Here is a 25,100-nt window from a genome sequence, read left to right on the forward strand (position 1 = left end):
AAATAGGGAGAGAGGGGGAGGCGGACCGAAGATGGAGAGTAAAGAAGATAGGTGGAGAGGGTGTAGGTGGGGAGGTAGGGAGGGGATAGGTCAGTCCAGGGAAGACAGACAGGTCAAGGAGGTGGGATGAGGTTAGTAGGTAGCTGGGGGTGCGGCTTGGGGTGGGAGGAAGGGATGGGTGAGAGGAAGAACCGGTTAGGGAGGCAGAGACAGGTTGGACTGGTTTTGGGATGCAGTGGGTGGGGGGGAAGAGCTGGGCTGGTTGTGTGGTGCAGTGGGGGGGTGGGGATGCACTGGGCTGGTTTGGGGATGCAGTAGGGGAAGGGGAGATTTTGAAACTGGTGAAGTCCACATTGATACCATATGGCTGCAGGGTTCCCAGGCGGAATATGAGTTGCTGTTCCTGCAACCTTCGGGTGGCATCATTGTGGCAGTGCAGGAGGCCCATGATGGACATGTCATCAAGAGAATGGGAGGGGGAGTGGAAATGGTTTGCGACTGGGAGGTGCAGTTGTTTGTTGCGAACTGAGCGGAGGTGTTCTGCAAAGCGGTCCCCAAGCCTCCGCTTGGTTTCCCCAATGTAGAGGAAGCCGCACCGGGTACAGTGGATGCAGTATACCACATTGGCAGATGTGCAGGTGAACCTCTGCTTGATGTGGAATGTCATCTTGGGGCCTGGGATGGGGGTGAGGGAGGAGGTGTGGGGACAAGTGTAGCATTTCCTGCGGTTGCAGGGGAAGGTGCCGGGTGTGGTGGGGTTGGAGGGCAGTGTGGAGCGAACAAGGGAGTCACGGAGAGAGTGGTCTCTCCGGAAAGCAGACAGGGGAGGGGATGGAAAAATGTCTTGGGTGGTGGGGTCGGATTGTGAATGGCGGAAGTGTCGGAGGATAATGCGTTGTATCCGGAGGTTGGTAGGGTGGTGTGTGAGAACGAGGGGGATCCTCTTGGGGCGGTTGGGGCGGGGGCGGGGTGTGAGGGATGTGTCGCGGGAAATGCGGGAGATGCGGTCAAGGGCGTTCTCAATCACTGTGGGGGGAAAGTTGCGGTCCTGAAAGAACTTGGACATCTGGGATGTGCGGGAGTGGAATGTCTTATCGTGGGAGCAGATGCGGCGGAGGCGGAGGAATTGGGAATAGGGGATGGAATTTTTGCAGGAGGGTGGGTGGGAGGAGGTGTATTCTAGGTAGCTGTGGGAGTCGGTGGGCTTGAAATGGACATCAGTTACAAGCTGGTTGCCTGAGATGGAGACTGAGAGGTCCAGGAAGGTGAGGGATGTGCTGGAGATGGCCCAGGTGAACTGAAAGTTGGGGTGGAAGGTGTTGGTGAAGTGGATGAACTGTTCGAGCTCCTCTGGGGAGCAAGAGGCGGCGCCGATACAGTCATCAATGTACCGGAGGAAGAGGTGGGGTTTGGGGCCTGTGTAGGTGCGGAAGAGGGACTGTTCCACGTAACCTACAAAGAGGCAGGCATAGCTGGGGCCCATGCGGGTGCCCATGGCCACCCCCTTAGTCTGTAGGAAGTGGGAGGAGTCAAAAGAGAAGTTGTTGAGTGTGAGGACGAGTTCAGCTAGGCGGATGAGAGTGTCGGTGGAGGGGGCCTGGTCGGGCCTGCGGGACAGGAAGAAGCGGAGGGCCTTGAGGCCATCTCCATGCGGAATGCAGGTGTACAGGGACTGGACGTCCATGGTGAATATGAGGTGTTGGGGGCCAGGGAATTGGAAGTCCTGGAGGAGGTGGAGGGCGTGGGTGGTGTCACGGACATAGGTGGGGAGTTCCTGGACCAAAGGGGAGAAAATGGAGTCCAGATAGGTGGAGATGAGTTCGGTGGGGCAGGAGCAGGCTGAGACGATGGGACGACCAGGGCAGGCAGGTTTGTGGATTTTGGGAAGGAGATAGAAACGGGCCGTGCGGGGTTGGGGAACAATGAGGTTGGAGGCTGTGCGTGGGAGGTCCCCTGAGGTGATGACGTCATGAATGGTGTTGGAGATGATGGTTTGGTGCTCGGGTGTGGGGTCATGATCGAGGAGGCGGTAGGAGGTGGTGTCGGAGAGTTGGCATCTGGTCTCGGCGATGTAGAGGTCAGTGCGCCATACTACCACTGCGCCACCCTTGTCTGCGGGTTTGATGGTGAGGTTGGGGTTGGAGCGGAGGGAGCGGAGGGCTGCCCGTTCTGCGGGGGAGAGGTTGGAGTGGGTGAGAGGGGTGGAGAGGTTGAGGCGGTTGATGTCTCGACGGCAGTTGGAGATGAAGAGGTCGAGGGAGGGTAGGAGGCCTGGGGGTGGTGTCCAGGAGGAGGACTTGTGTTGGAAGCGGGTGAAGGGGTCAGTGGAAGGAGGGTTGGGTTCCCGGTTGAAGAAGTAGGCGTGGAGGCGAAGACGGCGGAAAAACTGCTCTATGTCCGACCGTGACTGGTATTCGTTGATGTGTGGTTGTAGGGGGACAAAGGTGAGCCCCTTACTAAGGACTGACCGTTCGTCCTCAGTCAGTGGGAGGTCTGGGGGGATGGTGAAGATGCGGCAGGGCTCAGTGTGGCTGTCTTCTCTGGGGTTGCAGGCTGTGGAGGTTGTGGGCGGAGCGATGAGGTCGTCGGCCGTGGGCGGGGTTCCGTCGGCCGTGGGCGGGGTTCCGTCGGCCGTGGGCGGGGTTCCGTCGGCCGTGACTGCTTGCAAACCTACAACATTTTCCATTATTAGGAGCCTAACTTTCCTTGTGGCACCAGATACTAAAACCTTTCATGAGTTGATGGATTTAGTTAAGAAATATTACAACCCCTAGCCTTCTCTAATGCTGAGAGGTTGTCAGTTTTATTTTGCAGTCAGAGGACCAGAACGTGGTTTTTGACTAGGTTGAGGCGACTGGCCGAGGCATGTGATTTTGAATTAATCCTGAATGAGATGCTGAGAGACCATTTGGTATGTAGGATTAATGACATAACCATGCAAAAGCTGAAGCCCAACTGGACTTCAAACAGCCCGACAACAGGAGCTGTCATTAGAAAATGCAGCAAGTGGAACATGTGAGCTACACGGCATCTCAATGGAAATGGGCATCCACACTGGTCCAACTAAGATTGGTGAACACCACTTGAGTGTATGCAATCACAGAGCCTCACGCGGGACATATCCTGAGCCGAGGGGGCCTTGGCCAGCCCATAGCAAAATCCCACATCAAAGCCAAGCCTAATCAAATGACTTTCAGGATCCAAGCCAACAAGGCATTGTAGATGCTGTAAGTATGCAGACTTGAGACTGCAAAGAGCCCTATGACGCCTGACTTGAGTAAGAGAACTCATAGGCCAGTATCCAGGAGATTGTGCACCCTGAAAAGTCCACCCACTAGCAGTTTGGAACACTTAAATTGCTGAGTAACGTCCAAATCAGAATTAACCAAAATAAAAGTCTGGTTAAGTGGTCACCTGGTTCTCAAGGAGATCGATAACAGGGCAGCTGTATCAGTGGTTGCGGAATCGGTTTTCAACAAGATTTGCTGGGGACGCCAATCCTTAAAGTTACTCAAGACCTCGCTCAGACTGATAACATATTCCAGGGAACTGTTATAGATTAAGGGCACGACTTCAGCTCTATGAGAAGTAGTTGGTACAGTGATTACTGATTGCAGTAAAAGGCTGAGACCCAAGCTTGATGGGGCAGAATTAGTTGAAAAAGAATCAACTTGATTGGCTCACCATTTTTTGAGTGAAGTCTTAATTAAATACTTGGATGTTTTTCAGGAAGATCTATGGACTATCGAAGGAGTCAACACCACCTTAGATGTCGACCAGGAAGCACTTTTATCATTCTGCAAGGCCAGTGCATTTGGCTTTCATGCGAAGGTAAAGGGGCGGCATGGTGGCTCAGTGGTTAGCACTGCAGCCTCACAGCGCCAGGGACCCAGGTTCGATTCCAGCCTCAGGCAACTGTCTGTGTGGAGATTGCACATTCTCCTCATATCTGCATGGGCTTCCTCTGGGTGGTCCAGTTTCCTCCCGCAGTCCAAATATGTGCAGGCTAGGTGGGTTGGCCATGCTAAATTGCCCATAGTGTTCAGGGGTGTGTGTGTTCTAGGTGGATGGGTCTGGGTGGGATGCTTCAAGGGGCAGTGTGGACTTGTTGGGCCAAAGGGCCTGTTTCCTCACTGTAGGGAATCTATAAAAAAAAGGCAGAAATCAGGGAGGCTGGGAAGCAAAGGTATCATCAAACCAGTGCAATTTGTGGAACGGGCAACATCTGTTGTACCGATTGGGAACCCTGACTGGTCAGTTTGCCTCTGTGGGCATTTACAGCAAACAATAAACTGCTTCTCACCGCTGGATAAACATCCACTCCCTCACACAGAGCACTTGTGTGCAAAAGGAACAGAGGGGCTGTCCTTCACAAAGCTGGACACGAGTCAAGCATACCTGCAATTGTATCAGTGATAATGGGAACTGCAGATGCTGGAGAATCCAAGATGATAAAATGTGAGGCTGAATGAACACAGCAGGCCCAGCAGCATCTCAGGAGCACAAAAGCTGATGGTGATACAATTTTAACCTCACTGCGAAGCCTCTTCCAGGGATGCCTAACCTGAAGAAGTTACCCTCCTCCCTCCGGACCAACCTCAGGGAATCTCGCTCCCACTGCAACTCTCTTGTAATCTCTTCAGCCTTGAAACTGCTCGACAAAATCTCCCCTTCCCCCACCGCATCCCAAAACCAGCCCAGTTCGTCCCCTCCCCCCACTGCACCACACAACCAGCCCAGCTCTTCCCCTCCACCCACTACATTCCAAAACCAGTCCAACCTGTCTCCGCTTCCCTAACCTGTTCTTCCTCTCACCCATCCCTTCCTCCCACCCCAAGCCGCACCTCCATCTCCTACCTACTAACCTCATCCCACCTCCTTGACCTGTCTGTCTTCCCTGGGCTGACCTATCCCCTCCCTACCTCCCCACCTATACTGTCCTCTCCACCTATCTTCTTTTCTCTCCATCTTCGGTCCGCCTCCCCCTCTCTCCCTATTTATTCCAGAACCCTCACCCCATCCCCCTCTCTGATGAAGGGCCTAGGCCCGAAACATCAGCTTTTGTGCTCCTGAGATGCTGCTGGGCCTGCTGTGTTCATCCAGCCTCACATTTTATTATCTTATACCTGCAATTGTGACTGGATGAGGAGTCGATGACGTATGCCACAGTTGATACCCATAAAGGGTGTGTACTAATATACTTCACCTCCACCCACCCATCTTCCTGCAAAAATGTCATCCCCTATTCCCAATTCCTTCGCCTCCGCCGCATCTGCTCCCAGGATGAGGCATTCCACTCCCATACATCTCAGATGTCCTTGTTTTTCAACGACCACAAATTGTCCCCCTCAGTGGTCGAGAACGCCCTCGACCGTGTCTCCCTCATTTCCCGCAACTCATCCCTCATGCCCCTCCCCACAATAACAACTAAAACAGAATCCCCCTCATCCTCACGTACCACCCCATCAACCTCCGGATCCAATGCATCATCCTCCGAAACTTCCACCACCTGCAATCAGACCCCACCACCAAAGATATTTTTCCCTCCCCACCCTTATCTGCCTTCCAGAGGGACCACTGTCTCCGTGACTCCCTTGTCTGCCCCACACTCCCCTCCAGCCCCACCACACCCGGTACTTTTCTCTGCAACCACAGGAAGTGCTACATCTGCCCCCACATCTCCTCTCTCATCCCCATTCCAGGCCCCAAGAAGACTTTCCACATCAAGCAGATGTTCACCTGCACATCTGCTAATGTGGTATACTGCATCCGCTGTACCCATTGTGGCCTCCTCTACATCGGGGAAACCAAGCAAAGGCTTGGAGACTGCTTTGCAGAACACCTACGTTCGGTTCTCACTAAACAACTGCACCTCCCAGTCACGAACCATTTCAACTCCCCCTCCCATTCCTCAGGCAACATGTCCATCCTGGGCCTCCTGCAGTGCCACAACGATGCTACCCGAAGGTTGCAGGAACAGCAACTCATATTCCCCTTGGGAACCCTGCAGCCCAATGGTATCAGTGTGGACTTCACAAGCTTCAAAATCTCCCCTTCCCCCACTGCATCCCAAAACCTGCTCAGCTCATCCCCCCTCCCTAACCTGCACTTCCTCCCACCTATCCCCACCTCCCACCTCAAGCCCCACCCCCATCTCCTACCTACTAACCTCTTGACCTGTCTGTCCTCCCCAGACTGACCTACCTCCTCCCTACCTCCCCACCTACACTCAGCATTTCTGTCTCCATCCCCGTCTCTTTAACCTGTCTGTCTCCTCTCCACCTATCCTCTTCTTTATCCATGTTCTATCTGCCTCCCCCTCTCTCCCTATTCATTTCAGACCCCCTTCCCTTCCACACTTACTGAAGAAATGTCTAAGCCTGAAACATCAGCCTTCCTGCTCCTCTGATGCTGCTTGGCCTGCTGTGTTCATCCAGCTCTACACCTTGTTATCTCAGACTCTCCAGCATCTGCAGTTCCTACTATGTCTCATACTACACTACCATTTGGGTTTCATCAGCAGGGGCCTTTTTTCCAGTGAACAATGAACACTTTACAGCAAAGAAATAAATGTTGAAAGAGGGATAATATTTCTCTGGAATTGATTATCTGTGAAAGGATAGTGTTAGAAAGAAGGTTGAAACTTTATTTTGCTCTTTGTATTAATATCCTTCTATACTTTTATATAGTTTTTTTATTTGGTGTAGTAAATATATGGTTTATTGTTAAAGTCTATCAGCAGTGCAACGTTTCAGTAACTAACCACGTTAACCAAATGCAAAAAAAAACTGATTTAGCAAGCCAGGTTTAATTCGGGATTTGACTTTTTCAATATTACCATCAGCAACAATCATAACACCAAGCTGTATCTGAAATCTGAAATCTAAATCCACACTCCACCCTCATGTTCTACCTGACATTTTGGTGATACAGATCTGGATGCATTTATTCACTTTTGACTTAACCAGTGGTTTACACAGGTTCAGCAGAGCTTCCCAGCATTTTTACTCAATGTCTCAATTTATGGTGCAAAGTTCCTATATGTTTGCTACCACAATGCCTCTCAATGTCACCTCAAAAAAAAACTAGATGCGAGTCTCTAAACTCTTTGGATAGAGGGATTTGAAGATCAATTAATATGCAAGATTTTACATGGAGGAAAAGACCACATCAACTGTGTATCTGCTACATTTCAATCACTGGTAAAAGTTCAGCGAATTCAGACTGCTTTGGAGAGGCATAAGCCAGCTATGAATCTATTGGCATGCTTGGTTTCTTTGCACAATTGATTGGTTCCTTCTTTAATGGAACACAGTTATTGCCTAGTGCCAGTATTTATTATCCATCCCTAATTGCCCTGGAAGTGCTGTTAACAAGATGCCTTCTTCAACTAAAGTACTGAGAGATGTAGTAATACCTATAATGTTGATTGGGAGGTGGTCCCAAGACCATGAATCAGTGACACTGAAGGAACAGTGATATGTTTCAAAGTAAGAATGGTAGTGGATTGGAGGGGAACTCACAGGGACAGCCTTCCCATCTATTTGCTACTCTTGTCCTTCTAAAAAGTAACAATAGGGGGTTTGGAAAGTACTGTCAGAGGAGCCTCACTGAATTACTGCAGTGCATCTGGTAGACTAAGGAACTAGATAACTTTGAATGAGGCCCCTTGTGTCCAATCACAAGTGCCCTTTCCCTTTAGATTGCTCAGCCAATGACTATGTTGACATCACACAGCTGACCAACCAAGGAGGCAGCTTATTCATGTCACCACTGTGCAAATTTGATTAGATCTTTAAATCTTTCCTTACCATCACCCCAGGCTGATTGCAGCTTATGCACCAGTAGATGAGGCCAATGATGTAACGTAGCCACTGATTCGTATAGCTCTCAACAACTCATATTACATGGTTCTTGAGCAGCATTCCAGCACATAGCAGCCCTAGCCCATCTACTCAAGGGCCTGCCTCTGGTATTCTCTCCTTCAACCCCTCTTCCCTCCTGGATTGAAATGTAGAAGATTGAGGGATCTTGATGGTGCAGATATGGGAGAAGCTAGACCTAGGAAAGTCACTATTTCAAGATCAGTGACTTCACATTTTTTGAAGATTTTAAAGTTGGCAAACAGGAGGAGGAGCAAGCCATTCTGCTCTTGAGCCTGCTCTGATCAACACCATATTCCTATTTTCACCCTTATAGACCTCAATGCCTTTAAAATCTAAAACTTTTGAGTATCCAGCTTCCTGTGGTATGGAGATTCACAGACTCACTCACTGAAACACGAAGAAATGCTTCCCCTCACTCCTTATTGTGTTGTCCTGGACCCCAAGTGTGCCCCTGGTTCTCGATTTGCCATCAAGGGAGGGAAAAAAACCTTCCTTTCAGCCAGTCTGTCAGCCTTGTTAAAATTGTGTTTTCAACCTGATTTCCCCTCATCCTGCTAAATGAAGGGGAAATATCTCATGATAAACAAGGTGGTGAATAAAGATTTAGGGTAGTTAGGAATGTGGAGAGAGGTTAAGAGCAGGGGAAAGGAAGTGTGCACCAAGAGAGGCAGACAATGAACCTGGGACAGTGCGATATATCTTTATTACATCCTTACAGCTACATTGTACAGTATGTGATAAAAATTTTCAAATCATTGCCCAGTTTTTAAACCAACATTATGTTGGAAGCTCACAGTGGAGCTCTGTGACCCCAGGGCAGTAAGGGATCCAGGGTCTTTGGGGGCGGGGGGGGGTGGAAGGAAGGAATGAAGGAGGGGTGAAAAGTCAGAGTATCAAGACCTTTGGGACAATCTTTAGCACGCTTTAGCTTTAGCACGCAGAAGGCACCAATGGGAACTGCTCTGGTCAACAAGACAAGAACACCACAAATGAAAAATGAATACAGCATTTGGACAAAAATGTAAACCTTATTTTCAGGAACAACTGTAAAGAATACTTCAAAAGCACATATAATTTTCACAATAGACAAAATATCTTAAGTGCTTTAAGCAATAAGATGTTCAGACTGTGCTCTGCCTGCAGACAATCTGTCTGAAGCATCATTCTGTAACTGCCATAGCTAAAACTTTGGTTAAAAATAAATCGACCCTTCCCACTCGTATATAATAATACAACTCTGCTGTGCTTTGCACAGGAAAAATATATATATTCATACATTTCTTTATATTAGAGCAGAGAGGCATCTTTTAAAAGCTAAACACTCCAATGTCTGATAATTGGAACAATCGCAAGCACTTCTTTTCACAAGTTTAAGAAACCCGTTAGAGTTTTATCTGATGACACCTGTTGCAAAGTTTGCCACATGGAGACTGAATGAAAACTTAACTCAAAAAAAGAAATTCCACCACCTCAACAAAGTCAATTTTCCTCAAATATGTGCAAGTTTGTGAGCAATCAGCGAGCTTGGCAGAGATCTAATTGTCTCTCTGCAGGCTGACGGTACTGGGCCTTCGTGTTGGTGATGGCTCCATGCTTCTGTCGCAGGTGAAGTCGTAACTGGCTCTTATGGCGAAAGTGCAGATTACATTTCTCACACTAGAGACAGAAAAACAATTGAGATCAAAAAAACAAATAGTTCATACATAGCAGTCATTGATTACTGATCTGAAAAAGGGGGAGTTTGTGTGGGCACATGGAACACTAGCTACATGGAAGATAGTGGGCATGAATCCCAGATCAGAGATCCAAGCTCACAAGCCAAGCTGGTAATTTACTTTAATGTTTGGGGCTATGCTGAGGGAGCAGAGTTCTGCTCCAGCAGCAGTGTTTCCAAGGAAATGTTAAACTACATTCCTTTCCGCAGGATGTAGATGTGATGTCACCTTCCTAAGTGCTAACAATCATGTCTCTCCCCAGTGATTCCTCCAGACAATGGGGCAATTGATTACTTCCCTTAACTGTCCACTTTTCCTATGATCATAACACCATTTGACTGTTCAGCTATTTCACCCTTGCTATTCCTCAAATTCAACTACAGTTTAACTGAGAAGCACTGGGGAGTTTCAGGAGATTGGAGTGTGTCAACTTTCAGTTGTCATGTGACATCTTGTTACTCACAGACAGAACTGCAGCAGCAAGCTCCCATCTGATCACCCCGTCATGTGCAAGAGAGCCATCCCACAAAACACTCCTGCTGACATCTCAAATTCCCTTGCTATGTCACTACAGAAAACCATTCCCACTTCCACCGATAACATCCTGAGGGAAACTAATCTAGGGTTGAAGGTGTCTGCCGTTCTTGTGCTTTCTGCTCAACAAAGCGCCACATGCTTTCAAGATTAGAGTGGGAGCCAGTGATTTAGTGGATTCATTGCCCATCCTTCATTTCCCCAAGTGATGCATATGTTGCTTCAAATGCCTGACAGTTTGTCCACCCACAGTAGTGCCAAGTTTGGATCCAGGAATCAATATAAGGACTCCATCCAGTGGCAGGACTGTCTGCATTTTAATTGCTGCTTTGTGGAGAGTCTCCTGATTTAGAGTTGGGTTTTATCCCTTGCTCTAGTGGGATTTGAGCTTAGGGCTTTGACTAGTAGCCAATATTGCCACCTAGCTCCGCCCCAGCTTCCTCACTATTTACTTACATGGTAAGGCTTCTCTCCTGTGTGGATCCGAAGGTGACTTTTGAGCGTCTGCAGATGGCGAAAGCGAGTCCCACAGATTTCACATGGATATGGTTTCTCTCCAGTGTGAATCAGTACATGAGCTCGGAGATGCGCTACCTTTGGAAAGAAGTTTGGAATGAGTAGAGCATTCCTGTAAACTTATGTCACAATGGCTGTCCAGGAATCAGATTCACTAGCTGGTGATTAAGCCACTGTTACTCTCCTTAAAACTGAACTCCAACAGTCTCTCCAGTCTCCCCACATTTAAAGTTCCTCAATCCTATCAGCAAATCAAGCAAAATTACAGGTTTTCCAAAACACCAACTTCCGTTACTGAGTAGATCAAGAATTTAACTGCTGGGCCTGTCCCTGGTTAGCAGCCTCTGAACCAGTCAAAACAAATGCTTTGCTTCCTTAAAACACTAAGCTTTAACATTTACTTCACAAATTGTGAAAACTCTGGACACTACACTAGAGAGCAAAACCTCAATGACCGAACAAGTATTGGTTATCTGATCCTAGGCATTTAGAAAGTGGAGACTCTCTCTCCAACAAAACTGTAGAAAATAGATTGATCCTTCAGCCACTTTCTATTGCTTAGATTTACTGGTTTTTTAAAAAGACTGGTTCTCAGGCTCGAATCAAGCTGCAATCAAGTGAAACTGGTTTTAGTTTAAACATCAACTTTATGATCAGAGAATTACTTCATCCAAACTTGCCAACCTAATATTAAATCTTTTCCACAAACTGTTCTAATCAGACTTTAGGAAGAGGGACTGAGTGGTTTTTAAGGAGTTGGACAGTGAGAAGATATGGGAGGTTCTGGCAAGCTGACAAATCACTAGGTTCAATTGATACAGGGGATCTGAAACTTTTATTTTCCTCTCTGGCTGCAGGGGAGTTGCCAGGAGGATGGCTATTGTGGTTCCACTGTTCAAACAGTGATAGAGACTTTATAGACCCATGAGCCTCACAATTAGTGGTAGGGAAACCATTACAGAAAATTCAGAAGAGAATTAATCTCCACTTGGAGACAAGGTTGCATCAGGAATGGACAGCATAGCTATGCCAGAGGTGATGTCTAATAAGTGACTGAATTTTTCAAAGTGTAACTAGGTACGTAGACAAAGGTAGTGCGGTGGATGTGGTTTATCTGGATTTCAAAGCCTTTGGCAAGGACATTGATAAAAAGGTAAAAGCATATCATCAGACCCAAGGTAACTTGGCAAGATGGATTTGCAGCAGGAGCCAGAGGGTGTGGCAGAAGGCTATTTGTATGAATGGTGTTGTGTCCGGTGGCACACTGCAGGGATCAGTGCTGGGTCTCAAATGTTGGTGATATTCAAAAGAGAAAATCTTGGAGGTGGGGAAATAAGTTTGCTTGCTGATGATATGAAGATTGGCTGGGGGTTTGACAGAATGGGAGCAGTTAGGTTATAGGAGGATAGAAATTGATCAGTCAGCCAGGCAGATCAGTGCCAAATGGAATTTGTAAGTAGCAAGAGAGAAGAGAGCATTAAATGAATGGCAGGACACTAAGAAGCTCAAAGGGATCATGAGATGCTTGTCCACAGACTGCTGCAGGCTCGGCAGTATTTATTGCCCATTCTTAATTGCAATTAACATTTCAAGTCCAGTGACCCATCAGACAGGGAACCCTGGTCTCAAGACAAAGTATGAGAGCAAAAACAAAACAAAACACCAATCAGGCCTGGTGTGTTTCTACAGAACTATTTGGGTTTAAAATGTACAAGTTGGAATCTGAATCAGTGGTGGAAACAGATTGAATCGAAAATTCAAAGGGGGAATTGCTTGCAAGTGGAACATTCTGTCTGGTTATGGGGAAGGAGCCAGGAAACAGTTAATTGGACTCCTGTTTCAAAGAGAAGGTGGATCCAAACCTGGACAAACCGTGCTCCACAGGTCTCGCACTTGTATGGTTTCTCCCCAGAATGGATGCGTGTGTGAGTCTTCAGGTTTGCTGGACGATTAAACTGAGCTCCACAGATATTGCAGCGATACGGCTTCTCCCCTGTGTGAAGCAACATAGGCCATTAGAACGGGTAATGATGACCCCAAAAACAAAAACCATCACATCTACCAACCCCTTCTCCCCACTTCTCCACCTAGATTACACAAACAACCTCACCATCTGCCTACCTGTGTGCACAGTTTTGTGACTTGCCAGGTTCCCTTTGTAACGGAAGGCAGCTTGGCACCGGTCACATTTGTAGGGCTTGTCACTGTGTGATTGGACCATGTGCCTCTTGAGTGCAGCATCGTCAGAGAATTTACAGTCACACTCACTGCAGAAGAACGATCCATTCTCTGAACAAAAACACCTCAGGATTAGTCCAGAGCTGGGCAAGGCCAAAATATTAGATACACAGATACTGGACAACACCACTCATCCCTCAAAGCCCAACAGGAGGCAGTGGACAGCAGGAAGCTGGGAGATAGAGGGACTGAAGGCACAAGTGCCTCCTCACCAGTTTATTGGAACACAGATTCAAAATATAAAATTTAAACTGAACTGAGGTCAGGAGCATAGACAGTGCACTACAGTGAAAGAGGTCTTTTCCTAGTGTAGGGGAGCTCAAAACTAGAGAGTCTTTTAAAAAAAGATTTTAAAAAGGACTCTAGGGGTAACATCTCCCGCTTCTCCCTACTGCACCACCACCCCACACCACCGCCCACGCCCCCGTAGAGGGTGGTTTGTACGTGGAATGAACTTCCAGAGGGTGTGGGAAATGCAGGTACAATTCCAACATTTAACACATTTGGATGGGTACACAATAGGAAAGATTTGAAGGGAAACAGGCCAATGCAAGGAAATGGGACTAATTCAGTTTGGGGAAACTTGGTCAGTATGGATGAATTGGACCAAAGGTCTGTTTCTGTGCTGCATATCTGATTCTAAAAGAGAGCATGAGGATGCTGATCTTGAACACAGATCAAAAGAGCCATTAGGAGGGAAAGCCCCTGCCCAACTTTCCCTTAAACCCCTCCCCCCCACTGAGTCAAGTTCAAAGAGCCCAGCACTCTGGAACTCTAAGTTCAGGTGGTGAGGGCTGAACTACTAAATGTCCCTCAGAACCGTAGAACATGTGCAATATCCAGATGTAATATAAAGGAAGATTTGGACTGGTGCTCGAAGAACTGCAGAACAAGCTTGTGTAAATGAAAACTAATTGAGAGAGTTGGTTTCTAGATAAAAATCAGTTACAAGGAAAAAAAATAAATAGTTCAAACTAACCAAATTCTGAAAACAATAATTTAACAGAATTCTAGATCAATCAAGTGCCACTTCCTCTTAACATGGCTTTGACTTTCTCCCCACACGAAACTCCCACACTGTCAATCTCACACAGCAAAACAATGAGCAGACTCATGGAATTTGAGTAAATTACCAGCAAGGGATAAATGGTCAAACACCTTCTCACCAGAGTTTTGGAGTGAGATGGTTACTTACAACTTGCCTTTTTTAAAACCCAGCTAACATTAACTCAACCTTCACTACATTGAGATATTGCTGCACCTTTAGGGTTAAAATGCCTTTTTACTTCTTGGTGTCCAATGGAAACCAAGTCAAATCAAGATTAGAATGACAGGTGTTTAGACAGGGATCTCCATACATTTAAAAAATACAGCTGCCCAGCTTTACCTTTCTTGCAGGCAATCCAAATTCATATCCTGTCCTCCTAGGATTTGAACTTACATCAAGTTCAGTCCAGTTAAATCAGCTCTAAATCACTCACTCTCCAATCTGCACACATTCAAAAAAAAACAGGCAAGAAGCTTCCAGCAAAATAATTGTCTCAAAGGCTGCGTGCCCAGTCTCACCTGAGCTGGAGTCCGAGAGCTCAGACTGTGTCTCAGTCAGTTCTTCTCCCAGGTGAGATACAGGTGTGTGGCGGCACAGCTCAGGGTGTTGGTGATTTGGTGACTCACATGAGCTACATTTACGTGGAAAGGTGTCCAAAGGAGATGGTTGTTGGTTATCCAGCGAAGACTCATCTGATGACCTGAGTCAGAAAAGATCAACATGAGACCCTTCACAAATCAGGTCATTACACAACAAATTAAGCCATAGTGGAAATTTATTTTAGCAAGTCTCATTCTCCAAGTTGCACAGGGGAGGTGACTGAAGAAAGCAAGATGACAAACTGAAGGTGGTGACCTGGCTTTATTGTCACTTTGTGCACAGATTTACAATCAGATCGGCTGTTTTTAATATGTGGGAGGGGCGGGGCTGGTGAGGAGAAGTAGACAGCTCTTGCCAAGAGCCTGCAATGACAATGTATCAAACAGCCTCTTTGTACTGCAGGATTGAAGTTAGATGTACCTGTTGACGATGCTGTTGAGTTTGCTAGCCTGAGTGACGTGCAGCTCATCCCCAGCAACGTCCATCTTGGCTGGAGTTTGGCTCCCCAGGGTCTCAACATCAGAAGACTGACGGAAAGGAGCAGGCGAGGCAGAGAAAGTTGGAGGAGAGCTGTTCTCTGGTTCCAGCTGGTTGCCATTTTCAGTTTTCGAGCTCTGGTTTAATGAGTTCAGGATAATGAATTTGTACTTTTTCCAGTTACAGGCTTTGGGGTCAATAGGGCTCTTGGCTGTGGGAGATTCAGAGCACTGACTCCTGAATGCATTCCTGCTGCTGCTCGATTCCGTTGGAGAGTTGGGGTGACAGTCAGATTTCAGAGGGCTCCGAGGTCCAATCAGGGGGCCTTTATGATTTACTGGCAGATTACTGGATTCCAAGAGTCCTCTCCTATCTTCTTTTGGGACATTGCTTTCTTCAACCCTCCTGTTAACATTTGGTGAGGAAGAATAATTCGCCACATTATTAGTGATGGATTGCAAGGCCATTTTGGAGTTAGGAATTTGATTATAGTGCAAATCCATTTTAGCATCACTTTCCCTACAGATCTCTCTGGGAGAGAAAACAGTTGCGTGGCAAACGTTGGATGTAATGTCAGTGACAGACCTGCTGCTGTACTTGGTGAAACCCGTGTCACTGTTGTGCTGTACACAGTTACCCTGGTATCTCCTGAGCTTGGGGACTTCAGACAAAGGAACATGGCAATCTTGGAACTTATTAATGAAATAAGGATTTGCAGAGTAACTGTGAACAGGGATATGGCTGTACAAAGAATAAGGATGTGGAGAGGGAGTCATTACACTGTAGGCACTGGAGCCCAAAGCCCTCCCATCAGGAACTGATGCATCTCGGAGCAGGTTTTCAGTCACTTCAGATTTTCGAAAGCTTAATGTTTCTGGAGGTAATGCTGCATTGCTGGTAAGATACTCCTGCCGAGGTGGACTGATTGTAGAACAAATGTCTTCACTGTTGGGAGACAAATCAAGGTTTTAACAATTTGACAAAATGGCAATTGTCACAGGCAAAGCTGATCTGTTCAACAGACTTCAGTGCTATCTTTGTTCCTCCATGCAGTCATTCTGCCATCTCCCAGTTCTTGCCAAACCACATCCAACATCCAAGTCTTTCACTCCCTTCCCCCAGCCTTTCTATCTTCATCCCCTCAACAGGATCTTCATCTTAGTGATTAAATCCTAGACCTGACTTTGTATCAGCTCAGTTTACCTTCTTCATGGTGCCATCTGTGCCCAAAATTCAATTAATTTCCATCTCAAATATACTTAACTTTAGGATTTACAGCCTGCAGCTCTCTTAGGATTCTTAGCCCTCTATGAGGCAATCTCTTAGCTGAGTCTTAAACAGCTATCCTTTACCCTAAGACTACAAACCCTAGTTTTAGATTCTGTAGCCAGGGGAAACAACTGTTCAGCATCAATCCATTTCAGTGAATACAATCACCTTGCATTTTGCTAAACTCCACAGTACAGACCCAACCTATGTGGTCTCTCATGTTCCAGGAATAATCTCATGAATCTTCATTGTGGCCACATCAAGGTTACATATTTAAGGTATGATCCAATAGAGTTTTAAGTTATGGAGTACACCAAGTAACAAAGAGGTGTAGTAATGGCTCATTATTCATTACTGACTAAAGATAAAAAGGGGGTGTCACTGGAGATTTACATTGGCAGATCAACATTGCAAATACTGAACAGTTTCAGTCTCTTCATTTAAAGGTGCGCATAAATGTCAAGACAAGATTTATTAGATTAATACTGGAATGAGCAGTTTGTCTTATGAGGATAGGATGGAAAGGCTGGGCTTGCTTCCACTGGAAGTTAGAAAAGTGATGAATGACCTGATTAAAATGCACAAGATCCTGAATGATCTTGACAATGTGGACATGGAAGAGAGGTTTCCTCTTATGGATTAGTCCAGATCTAGGGGCAGTGTGTTAAAATGGAGGTTACCTGTTAGGGCAGGCAGAGGTGGAACTGTTTCTCTCAGGGAGCCAAGACGCTTTAGAGCTTTCCACATCAGAAGGCAATGGAGGTAAGATTGTCTACTTCTATCTTCAAATATTCAGAGGAAATCAAAGTTTTGAGTTGGATGCGAATGTAGAACTCAACACAAACACTATTTTAATGAACAGAAAAGCAGGTTTACAGGGCTAAATTGACTACCTCTGCTTCAGTCTTCACCAATCTGGTTTAAAATCATTTGCAAACATTGGGGGGGAATGCCAAGGTATTGGGATCATGAACACTTGATCCAAAGTTAATGGGACTAGATATCAATTAACTTTAAGAGAGAGTCAGGACAAAGATTTGCAATTGAGGAACTTTAGGATCACAAAAGAGGTGCATGGGACAAAACAAATTCTTTCAAAGGGTTAACAGGCATAGGACAAGTTGGATGGCCTATGGTATAAACAGATTCTGTCAATGTTCATGTTTTCAGCAGATGGCTACATAATTGTAGCAAGATTGCCCGATTGCTAAAGAGCAAACACCTCACCAAGAGTTCACTATTTGCTCATTGCCATGCCTGCACAATAGTGTCCCATAATGGATAATATACAAACAAGTAGACAGTTAACTCACCTTGACTGGAGATATCTACGGCATGTGTCGGCCACATGATCCATTTGCAGGTAAACGGCTGTATTCATCACTACCATGATACTGCTGTCTCTCAGAGGCAGACGGGATGTATACATAAAATCTAGTAGAATTCCAAACCCCTCTGCGTCAACATCTGGGTCCAAACTTATCAAATTCAAGTTGAACTTCAGCTGATCAGTGAAAATGGCATAGAAAAGGCCACTGTAAAGCAAATAAACAGCATTTTGTCAGTACAGGGTTGTGGGAGGCTCCTTGGTGTCATCCCAGGTCACACAAAACCCTTGCTTGATATAACAAAGGGGCATACAGTAACTTGTTCAAATAGACATTGATTAATCTAACATTGATGTGATTGGGCAGCAAGGAATTTGATTTTGCCATAGCCACCCTAAGTTGTAATTCTCGTCAGCCAATCACAAAAACTACATGTGAGACAAGAAGGTAACTTCAAACCTTTTGAAAACTCCTGCACAACAGATCACCAGGAAATCAGCTGGTCATGCTTCTAGCAAAGTGAGAATTATCATGCATAGGGATGGAGTTGGAGGATTTTAACTTATAAAGTAAAAGGATCGGGGGAAGGTGAGGGTTGGGGGTGGCAGGCAAGAAATTGGTGTCCAAGTTCAATGTAAATCAGTCAGCTCTTATCCTTTCAGACAAAGGGCCTAGATTTGATCCTCAGGCTGGGAGAGCACAATGCAAATCGAAACCAAAGTGCCAAGCTTGCTGTTGTAACTGGAAACCAAAGTCATCCACAAAGGGAATCCAAGCTGGGTGGCTCTGCGGAAACATTCCAGCATGGGTTCAAAGTCGTGTCTAGCTTCTTTCGCATCTTTTACAATCTTGGGACAACTGTTGTACAGCCACAACGAAAAACCCTTTAGAAATGTAGCCCACCACAGCAAACCAGATTCTACAAACAAGAGGCTTCAGGTGGGGATAAAAATTGGTCAGGACGGTGAGAACAAAGTCAAATATTTTAATAGCACCCTTGAATCTTTATATTCTCAAGGATATAAACACAGCTTTGGACGTGATTTTATAACCAAAGAAAAAAAGCGGCGTGCAGGGCTACTACACCAGCGACACCCTTCCAGAATGGTGTATTCCTCACACGTCTGTGCCCTCTCCCCCAGTCCATCCTCACAATACTATCTCCCCCAACCCCATCAGCCCACTGGGCAGCAACACCCTTCTTTCCCCATCCACACCGACATACCTATGCAGCCCCAGCATTTTCCCATTCCCAACCATGCCACAACCCACCACTCCAATAGGTCAGCACTTGACCCCTTCACCGACTAGGTGAGCATCCTCCCCATCTACCTCCGTTATCCCTCGCTAACATTGTGTCCCCTTCCACCATCTCCTTGTACATTAAAATGAATCTTCACTGGCCCCACCTGCATGCCATGAGTACTGTCTTGTGGGCTCGGAAACGCTGGTGATCCACCAAGATTGTGACATCGGTCAGAATGTCTCGGGATCGCAGTCTGTTCAGGTTAAACAGCACATCACCCGCATGTCTGGTGAATTGGATGCAGCTATCTGCTGCTGAGGCCATTGTGTCTGAAACATGAATAAATATATTTACACCCACAACATCAAGATAATCCAGGAGAAACTGAATGGCACTGTGAAATCATGATTAAATCCCAAATTGCCCATTTTTGCTGTTAATTGAAGCTCAGGTCGACAGACTTAAATGAGCGATTCTATTCTCTCAACTTCATTCAAAAGAAACATATTTCATGCTATTATCTAACTTGCATCTATGTAGTCAGTTCTATTCAGACTACACCTCATGCAGACCAAGATCAATACAGCGTACACAGCATATAATAAACAGCTGGTTTGAATTTATCTTCAGGCTTTTATCAATTCAAGAATAGTAGATGCCAACAAACTGTACCAGGGCTAATATTTTTCAGAGATTCAAACTTAAGAAACAAACTGGGACCCAGTGAAGTATTCACTTACCCTATTCAGTGCCCTATAACAGAGTTCAGTTCAGTGACAAGTCTGAAAACAGAAAAGGAAAATGCAAAGATGAGTCACAAGTGGTTTCGGTCACATCATTAAAACCAGTAAGATGCCTGCATTCTGTATGACATCCTTCAAGAACCAACAACCTTTACAAAGTTCGAGACTTTAAACTTAAAGGCCGAGAAATGTCAAACCAAAAGTTGATTCCACAGCAGTCAAGTCAGAGTTTCTACAATGGAGAGGGATCTACAGTACTGACAAACCAATTCCCAACTCCTCAGCTCTGATGTTAACTAAACAAGGCCATTTTCACCATTACACAGGTTATAGCACTTGATTAAAGCGGTCTTGCTCAAAGATAGTTCCAAGGAAGCAACAGGCAGCGTCAGGACCAACACAACAATACTGGTTTCAGCTAGCATGACTGTTACCTGGCCTATACAATATTGTCTTGAATGCAGCTGCAGTGCAGTGACAGAGACTCTGAAAATAGGATTAATTATAGGTTCTCCTCAGTCAGGCCATCACCGATTGATTCCAGCCCAACCATAACAGGGGATTTGATATTAAAGTGCCACCAGTAACAGTGCAAAGTTGCCCAAAGTCCCAACGCTGGGGAATAAAACAACTTTGTTTCACATGCAAAAGAGAACAGAACAGAACAAACCGAGCTCAGGACCACGTGCGCAATTCCCCTATGGTTTCAAAACAGGCACTCTGGTGGTCTGAATTAAGGACCAGGCGAAATAACAGTCAACACTTCCCAACACCCTACCTCCCTAGTGGATTTATTACAGGTATTACAAGACAAAACCATTCAAATGAACTAGTGAACCTGCAACATGGGGAGGGATAGCACTTTCAGTTTTAGGAATTGTAGAGAGCACCTCTGATTTCATCTTTCCGCTCTGTGGTGTTTTTCTGTCTCTCAGAAATGAGAGATTTCAGCATAATCATTATCAGATTGTTCAGGCTCGGTGAATCTAAGAAAATTTCCCACATGGGTTTGAACAAAACACAAAATTGTTTGATTTAAAAAAAAACACACCATCCAGAGCTTCAGACAACACACTGCAGGAAACACTCCAAATATACGAGTGAGAGGACCAGCTGTTTTTAAGATGTGCTTCATGGGAGGTAGGTATCACTGACTGTGTCAGCATTTATTGCCCAACCCTAAATGGCCTGTAGAAGGTAGTGGTGAGCAGCCTTAAACTACTGCAGCTGAACTCTGTGGGAAGCTGCATCCAACTGAGGAAGAGGTGACTGGCTGAGTGCAGAGCGGAGTTTAGAGATTAAGGGAATTTGGAGTCAGTGTAGAGTGGGCTTTCAACTGCTGTAGAGATTGCTATCCAACCAGAAACCTGTTAATCTTGTCCTTAGATACAAATTGATCAAACAACCTAAGTAGGAACAAGTGATTGGATTTCTAGTCCTGTGAAGAGACTGCTTCACAACATCACTCCTGATGAAGCAGAACTTTTATTTAGGAATGTGCAACCTGGGAGTGGGCCAGGAGACCAAGGTACTCACTCCTCTCTGGGAATGCCAGATTTGCATGCACGTATACACAAACAACACGCCCACCATCATCTGGTCTTTCTTTCCCCGTCAATTTCTAACAGTTTCGGGCAAAATTCAAAACACTCCAATTCATCAACTGGATCAAACAATCATTTTTCAATGAGAAACTGCAACTCCCCCCACCCCCCCCCCCCACCCACAGAAAAGCTCCCAGATATTCTCAACATCCAGCAGGACATTGTGGGAAGGTGTAAAATAGTCATATCTTTAAGGATGGCTCACAATGCTATTGAGAAGTTCATCAAACACATGAAGGGTCACTACTGGTTTGCTCGCGCCCCTGGGTCAGGCCAACACGTGTTAGGCAACACCCCCAATTTAACAGCAAGTCCAGGCCAACTCCTAGATCTGGTTTGCAGGGACAGTACCTTTAGGTGCCCAAAATCCACTTCCCCTCAACATCCAGCCTATTCTTCTGCGCTCCTGAAATGCATTACCTCACACTGCTGTGGAGTGAATTCCATCTGCCATATTTGTGCCCACCTGGGGGAGCCCTGCTCTGGCACAGATATCAGTTTTTCCAGGCAGGGTGTTGAAGTGTTATACTCGAACAGATGCGAAAAGACGTCCTCCCGATATTTGAAAGAAACAGCAAGTTCTTGCCACTTCCTAAACTCAATATTTATCCCTCCATAGTATCAAAACAAAAATCGGACTGTCATTACAGTTGATATTGCGGGCATTGGGCAGAAACAGAAACGAGCTTTGGGGAAAAACCCAATTTGGGGACAAAATCTAAGCTGAGGAACAGCAGGAGACACGTGGCTTCTTCCACCTTAAGCCCCACCACAAGCGCCTGGGCAAGTCAACCACAATCTCTTCCACCCCTCTACTCAACAAAGCCACATTTGGGGCGGTTTTCTCACCCTTATTCTCCATCACTCCCCTCCACAGAGCCCTGCTCTGTCTACCCGACTACCTCCCCTCTGCGCTCCGCATTCAGTCCCCCACCACACTCCAGCGGGGCTCCAGTGGCAGTACCAGCGGAGACCAGCAGGTGGCGGTCTGGGGCTATGTATCGGGAACTCGGTCCCGTTTCCAAGCCTGCCCCCCGCCCCCACACCCCCCCCCAACCCTCGCCCGAACCGCCCAAGGCCTCGCCCCGGTACACCGTCCAGACTGTCCCCTGTCACCCCGAACCCCCGGGGATTTCACGGACAGCGGGAGGTGATGAGTGGACTTGGTTATTGCCTGATTTTGAGGGGGCGGGGTGATTGTTGTTAAGGGGAGAGAGCGTTTCTCATTGGCACGGATCCAGGATCAGGAGGTTCACATGGAGTGGGTCTACAGGGATCCGGGTCCGATGGGGAAGGTCACAGAGGAGGAGTGCATGCCTGCCTGCCCAGGGCGACAAGGCAGCCTCCATACTCCCGTAGGAGTGCTCTCACGGGACAGACGCCCGCGAAACATTTCACACCGGGGCAAAGGGGGAATCACGGACGTACCCTAGCAGAGTCTCGGAATGGGAAAGTGTGCTGGGTCGGGCTGAACGGCCTCCTGTTACACGCAGGCGGAGCAAGTGGAGTTAATGAGATACTGTGATTCCTTCGGAGCTAGCACAGGCAGAATGGCCCGAATGGCCATCCTCACTATTCACCCAGCACAAGCGTCGTCCCCCCCACCCACACAGGTCCAAAAGCACACGATTGGACCAGAGTCCTGTAGTTTGACCAATTTTGGGATTACTCCGGGACAGGATCCCATTCCGCAGCCAAGCCCCGTCGCTGGGTTTAACCCCCCGGGAACGGGCGGCACACTGATCGGGTGCACGGGGGTGTAGTAAGAGCGCGCGGTTCCCGCCGGCAATCCCCGACCCGACCGCCGTCGCCGCCAGAAGACAATCCTCCGCCGCCCGGCCCGTTCCGAACCCCCGAATCTGAGCCCCCGGACACACCCCCGCCCCACCACCCCAAGCCGGGCTCTCTCTCTCTCTCACACCCCCACCCCCCAAAAACACCTCGGGACTCCCGCTGTCTCCGGCAGTGTTTATTGAACAACATGTTACACAAGCCGATGGGGCCGTTCACGCGGAACCAAGCGGCGGAACAGCAGCTTATGTCAACACAGTGTTCCGAAAATAATCGCGATCATTGTGTCCCCAAAACTTTCCGCCGTCGGAGAGAGCGGCGAACACGCCGGGACCCCAGCCGCCGCCCCCTCCCATCCGCGGGGGGAGAAGAGAAGAACCTATCTCCAAAGCCCCAATTACAACCATGGCCAGAGACTGACACAGCCCAGGACTTCTACACACCCAGAGATACCCCGATCCCCGCGTCCTGGAAAGCCGACCCCTAATCCCCAGGACGAAACAGGCAGCAGGGAGACCCTTCCTTCCACCGCGGACCCCCCCCCCCCCGGGTCTCTCCAGGAATCCACCGCCAAGGATCGAATTCCGCCAAGGAAAGGGAAGCTAATCGGTTCCCAGGAACCGACGCTTCACTTCTCCCGGGGAAGCCCGAACCTGGCACAGTCGGAGGGACGAGTTCCGAGGGGGTTTGTGGTTTGAATATTCCTGATCTGGACACCCAGGACCGAGAATGGACACGCACAGCCCAGGCTCGACCCCATGGGTTGACTCCCGCGGTCAAGTTCAAGAGATCCCCAGACACAGATGGGGGGTGGGGGGGAGAAAGCGGTCACAACAAACAGATTCGAGCCTGTCAGTCAGTGACAGCCGAATCTGTTCACGATAAGGGGATGCACAGCCAGGGGCAGGAAGACAGAAAGAGATACGGACACAAACACTGGGACAGTTACTGTGGGAGACGGTGAGGCTACAAGGGAGAGACAGAAAAATAGAGACAAAGAGGGGGGAGGCTCGGAAAGGGACAGCGGGAGAAGCTGAAGGAGGGGGACAGACTCTGTACAGGAGTCAGGACAGCCTAGGGGAAGGAAAGGCAAGTACTTCGGAGCCTTGGAGGGGAAGAAATTCAAGTACAGAGAGAGGGGGACACCCCTATCCGGAAAGGCAGGCAACAAGGGACACAAACTGGGACACAGAGGCAGGGAGAGACACCAAAACTGGGAGCGAGAGGCCGGGTCTGGGAGCGGAAGACACTGGCACCCAGAGCGGGGGAAACTGACGGCTACAACCCGGGCAAGTGAGAAATAGAAAGCGGGGCCCGCACTGCTCCAATGCTGTCTCCCATCGTCTCTATTCCTCCACCCGGCTCCGGCCCTGCCTCTCCCAGCCTTCAGCCAGTCACCTGTTCCTGGAAACCCGGGCCGCTCCTTCCAGGAACCGCCGCCGCTTCTTAGAATCGGCGCCCGGCAATTCCGCGAATTTGAGCTGGGGGCCCAACCACTCGAGGAGGGGGAGGGGTGCTCCCGGACAAGCCGAACCACAACATACACCATAGCGCCCGGACAAATCGCGAAACCCACTTCCAGAGGTGCGAGCACTCTGCAATAATTACTCTGGGAGACCACCGCCGGTTCGGGGGTTTACAGATCGTTATCGGGTGGTCTTCTCTGTTTCAAATTTCCCCCCCACAACCCAACCAGGTGGTTTGGCTCATCACGTGGCTGGGCCATCAGTGACGTTGAGGCTGGAATGGATACATTGAATCCGAATTCTGAGAATCGGGGGGGGCGGGGACGTAAGGGGCGGAGCATCAGGGGGGCGGTAACCTATGGGGTGGGCGTGACAAAGGGGCGCGGTTGCGTTTTGCTGGTTCGGAAGGGGTTGATATCGGGGGCGGTGTGGGGCGGAGCTAATAGCTGATTGACATTCCGCGACAGGAACGGAGCCTCCTGGCTGCTTGCTACCCCGAGGGGGTGTTGCCGATTTCCATCCCGAAGGGGGTGTGGTCGTACGGCTGATTGACATCCCGAACCCGAGCGATGAGGAGCTGTGACGAAGGAGCGTTCTGTGATCGATGCTGCAAAAGGATTCATTGCTTCTTTTGTTGAA

At 47.8% G+C, this 25,100-nt stretch overlaps 1 protein-coding gene across 2 annotated transcripts; it reads right to left on the minus strand.

Moving 5' to 3' along the window:
* Nucleotides 1-8,570: 8,570 nt before the first annotated feature.
* bcl6aa (BCL6A transcription repressor a) lies at nt 8,571-24,448 on the minus strand. Of its 2 annotated transcripts, none has more exons than XM_048542781.2 (10): nt 24,394-24,448; nt 19,598-19,639; nt 19,021-19,186; nt 17,597-17,818; nt 14,958-15,959; nt 14,456-14,637; nt 12,773-12,940; nt 12,514-12,644; nt 10,592-10,729; nt 8,571-9,542 (listed from the first exon to the last, which is right to left on the minus strand). In XM_048542781.2, the coding sequence occupies exons 3-10, from the start codon at nt 19,179-19,181 to the stop codon at nt 9,402-9,404; spliced, it is 2,145 nt and encodes a 714-aa protein (XP_048398738.1). In that variant the 5' UTR covers nt 19,182-19,186; nt 19,598-19,639; nt 24,394-24,448; the 3' UTR covers nt 8,571-9,401. The 2 variants fall into 2 exon arrangements, with proteins under 2 accessions (XP_048398738.1, XP_048398739.1); XM_048542782.2 differs by lacking the exon at nt 24,394-24,448 and adding an exon at nt 21,625-22,216.
* Nucleotides 24,449-25,100: the final 652 nt, after the last annotated feature.

The sequence above is a fragment of the Stegostoma tigrinum genome, chromosome 14 (genome assembly GCF_030684315.1).
Source record: "Stegostoma tigrinum isolate sSteTig4 chromosome 14, sSteTig4.hap1, whole genome shotgun sequence".
NCBI lineage: Eukaryota > Metazoa > Chordata > Chondrichthyes > Orectolobiformes > Stegostomatidae > Stegostoma > Stegostoma tigrinum.